This window comes from Camelina sativa, chromosome 6, assembly GCF_030686135.1.
Source record: "Camelina sativa cultivar CO46 ecotype springtype chromosome 6, ASM3068613v1".
In the NCBI taxonomy this organism is placed as follows: domain Eukaryota; kingdom Viridiplantae; phylum Streptophyta; class Magnoliopsida; order Brassicales; family Brassicaceae; genus Camelina; species Camelina sativa.
The window spans coordinates 15,603,057-15,606,214 of NC_141885.1; the positions used below are offsets into that span (position 1 = coordinate 15,603,057).

At 34.2% G+C, this 3,158-nt stretch overlaps 1 protein-coding gene across 1 annotated transcript; it reads right to left on the minus strand.

Moving 5' to 3' along the window:
* Window positions 1–691: 691 nt before the first annotated feature.
* On the minus strand, window positions 692–2,622 carry LOC147942634 (uncharacterized). Its single transcript, XM_087456143.1, has 4 exons — window positions 2,506–2,622; window positions 1,819–2,299; window positions 1,600–1,701; window positions 692–1,368 (listed from the first exon to the last, which is right to left on the minus strand). Exons 1-4 carry the CDS (start codon window positions 2,620–2,622, stop codon window positions 692–694), a joined length of 1,377 nt encoding a protein of 458 aa, XP_087312269.1.
* Window positions 2,623–3,158: the final 536 nt, after the last annotated feature.

Consider the following 3,158-nt stretch of genomic DNA (forward strand, 5'->3'; position numbering starts at 1 on the left):
TGATTTGTGGGAAGCAGCATCTGATCTTGTGTTCATTGATCGAATGGAAAAGTATAAGCCTCCATATGTTTCGCCTCATATTATAGACCTTGGTTAAATTTTTTGTTTTTCTAGGATTATTTTTGTTTCATGTTGATCTTTTATATTGACGTTGATGTAGTGACTTTATTTATTTATTGCTTATTGACATTATCATTTCTTTATTTATTTGGTTGTACATAGTTATATCAAACACGTCTTCTCTATGTACGGATTAAGTCAAATACAACGTTGAAGAAAACTGTTAATTTAAAATTCACACATTCCAATAACATTCACCAGAAACATAAGAAAATAAGATCAAGATAGAGACGAAGAAGACGACATTATAAAGTCTCAAAGATTTGTAGTGTCATGCTTCTAAACCTCCATTTTATTTGGTATCCATTTTACTAACAAGACCAGCCTGAGAAGAAAAAAACAATATTGAATGTTAAATTAAAGAAATTCAAATATTAATATGAAATGATGTCTGAATTTTTTAAGTTGTTGCACAAATCGATTATTAGATTGCATTTTCACATGTCGACCTATTGTGACCTTCTTTACCACAACGGCCACACTTACACCTCTTCGCTCCTTGTGAAGATCTTATCTTTTCTTCCACTGTCTCGTATCTTCTTTTTCTTCGCCTACCAGCTCCTCTTCTTGTCTAAGGTGGTACAATTTTTACATCACTAACAGATTCGGGAACACGCCATTCATCTTCAAGAACACCAATAGGATTAATGGTTTCCTCATACAATGATTTCCATGCAGAAGTGGTAAACAGATCATCAACGTATGAGTACAAATCTTTTCCACTGCTAAAAGATGCTTTGATGGCGTGTCTACAAGAAATTTTTCCTATCTCGAACTTTCCACATGAACAAGTCATCTTCTCCAAATCAACAATATAGTCTACTCCTTTACCTTTAATCTGCAATCTGAATTGAGAAATAGGATAACCTTTAAAGTTTTCAGCTTTCTCTATTCTTCTAGAAATCTTGTTCTCCACCTCAATGGTTAAATGGTCATTCTGCTGCGCACTTAATGCCATACGCTCATAAAACCAGTGGGTTAGCATTTCTCTAATGCTATCTAACAGAGGAATTATTGGATACTCTCTCGGTGATCTCAAAGCTGAATTTATTGATTCAACAGGTTTGTTGGTGTTAATGTCATATCTATAACCAGGAATATGACATCGAGCCCACTTTGTCACATCGACATCCTCTAGATAACTTCCAATCGCCAGACTGATATTGCAAATTTCTGCAAAATGTTTCTTAAATTCAGCAACTCTATACGCTTTTGACGCTTTTGCAACACGACCAGCCATACCTCTTCCTATAAAATTTGTTACCACATTACCTATCAAGTGATGGATGCAAATACCATGTTTAGCAAATGGGTAGATTTTTAGAATCATTTTCCCAATCGATATATGTCGATCTGACACAAAAGGTAAATCTTTGTCATCCGCAATAACAACCTTAAGCTGCATTAGAAACCACTCCCACGAACAATCATTCTAAGAATCAACAATCCCAAATGCAATTGGATACAAACTAGAGTTACCATCTATGGTCGTAGCAACTTGTAGAACTCCTTTGTATTTGCTCTTTAAAAACGTTCCGTCAACTACAATTACGTTCCAAATTTTCTTGTAGAACCCTCTTACTGATTGACCAAATGAAATGAATAGATACTTGAATCCACCATCACAATCAATTTCATAATTTGTATGCGTACCAGGATTCGCCTCTTTTAGCATGTGCTAGTATTTTGGTATCTTACCAAAACTTTTCTCTGGGATTCCTCTTACTTCGTTAACTGCATACTCACGAGATTCCCAATCTTGGGAATAAGTTAGCTCACATCCATTATGTGTACGCATAATATTAATGATCTCATTGGGTTTAGGCCCCTCCTTGACACCCTCATAATTATGTTTGATGAGATTCCTGATTGTTCTTGCTAAAGTTGTCCTACCAAATTTCTTTTTCCTTGAAGGAGCACATGTATGGTTACCCACATACTTGTTGATTTTCCAATACGTAGACCCTTCTAAGCACTCAGCATGAACACGCCATTTGCAAACATTATCAATACAGCGTAGACACCATAATCTTGTATCAGATTTTGTAACTCTGTAATCGAAGTTATACTTCATCGCAAATTTTTTTAAACTTGCCTGTAAAGCTTCCTTGCTTTTGAAATATTGCCCCTTATTTACCATATAATCAACCATCATAGATCTAGCACCAGCTTCAGCGTCCTACGAAGTTAAAGTTACAATCATTCGATTTTGCTTTGCTCACAGATTTTGGCGGTTTTTCACGCAGAAGACCTTCAACGTCTGTCACTTGAATCGCTTGGTTCCTTATTCAAATCAATATTGCTTCTATCATTCATGGTGACTTTAAACCTCACACACAACCGTATGTTGTTCTTCATTTTCCAATAAGCTACAAAAAAATTTACTTGGCGATCATTCATCATAACAACCGGAGGAGAATCAACACTGAGATCAAAGGGTAAATAACTGAATTCCACATCAACCATATTTTGTTGTATTTCGTAGTTTTCCAAAACCATCATTTTTATCTCTTCAAGAGTTGAATTGGCTTGAAAAGTAAGAAGTCTCCCACGTTTTTCTTCATCAACAATAAATCTCCATTCATTTTGGCCGATACATCTCCATATACCACATGTGACACAAATTTGCAACATATTGCAGAATGAACTCTTGAATGAAAGAACAAAAATTTAGGTTAACAAGTACAGAAGCGTAGGAAAATAATGAAAAGAATGAAAAAATCTCCCAAGTATTTTAACCTGATCGGTTAATAATGTTATCATATCACGTATTCTAAACGTGTTAGAATGTAATCTTAAGAATATATATGATTTGCATAATTTCGGGATTACGTAAATATTTTGTTTCCTTTAATTTAGGATTCAGTTTACTTGTTTAACATAATTGTAAACTGTGTAGAATAGACTTTCTAAATAATGAAGAACATAGAGTTAAGTGTAGAATCAGTGTTCTAATTTTTGTAGGACACATGATAAAATGTAGATTTCATATTCTGACTTTTGTAGAATATGTATAAAGTGAAGAAAACAAATTCTAA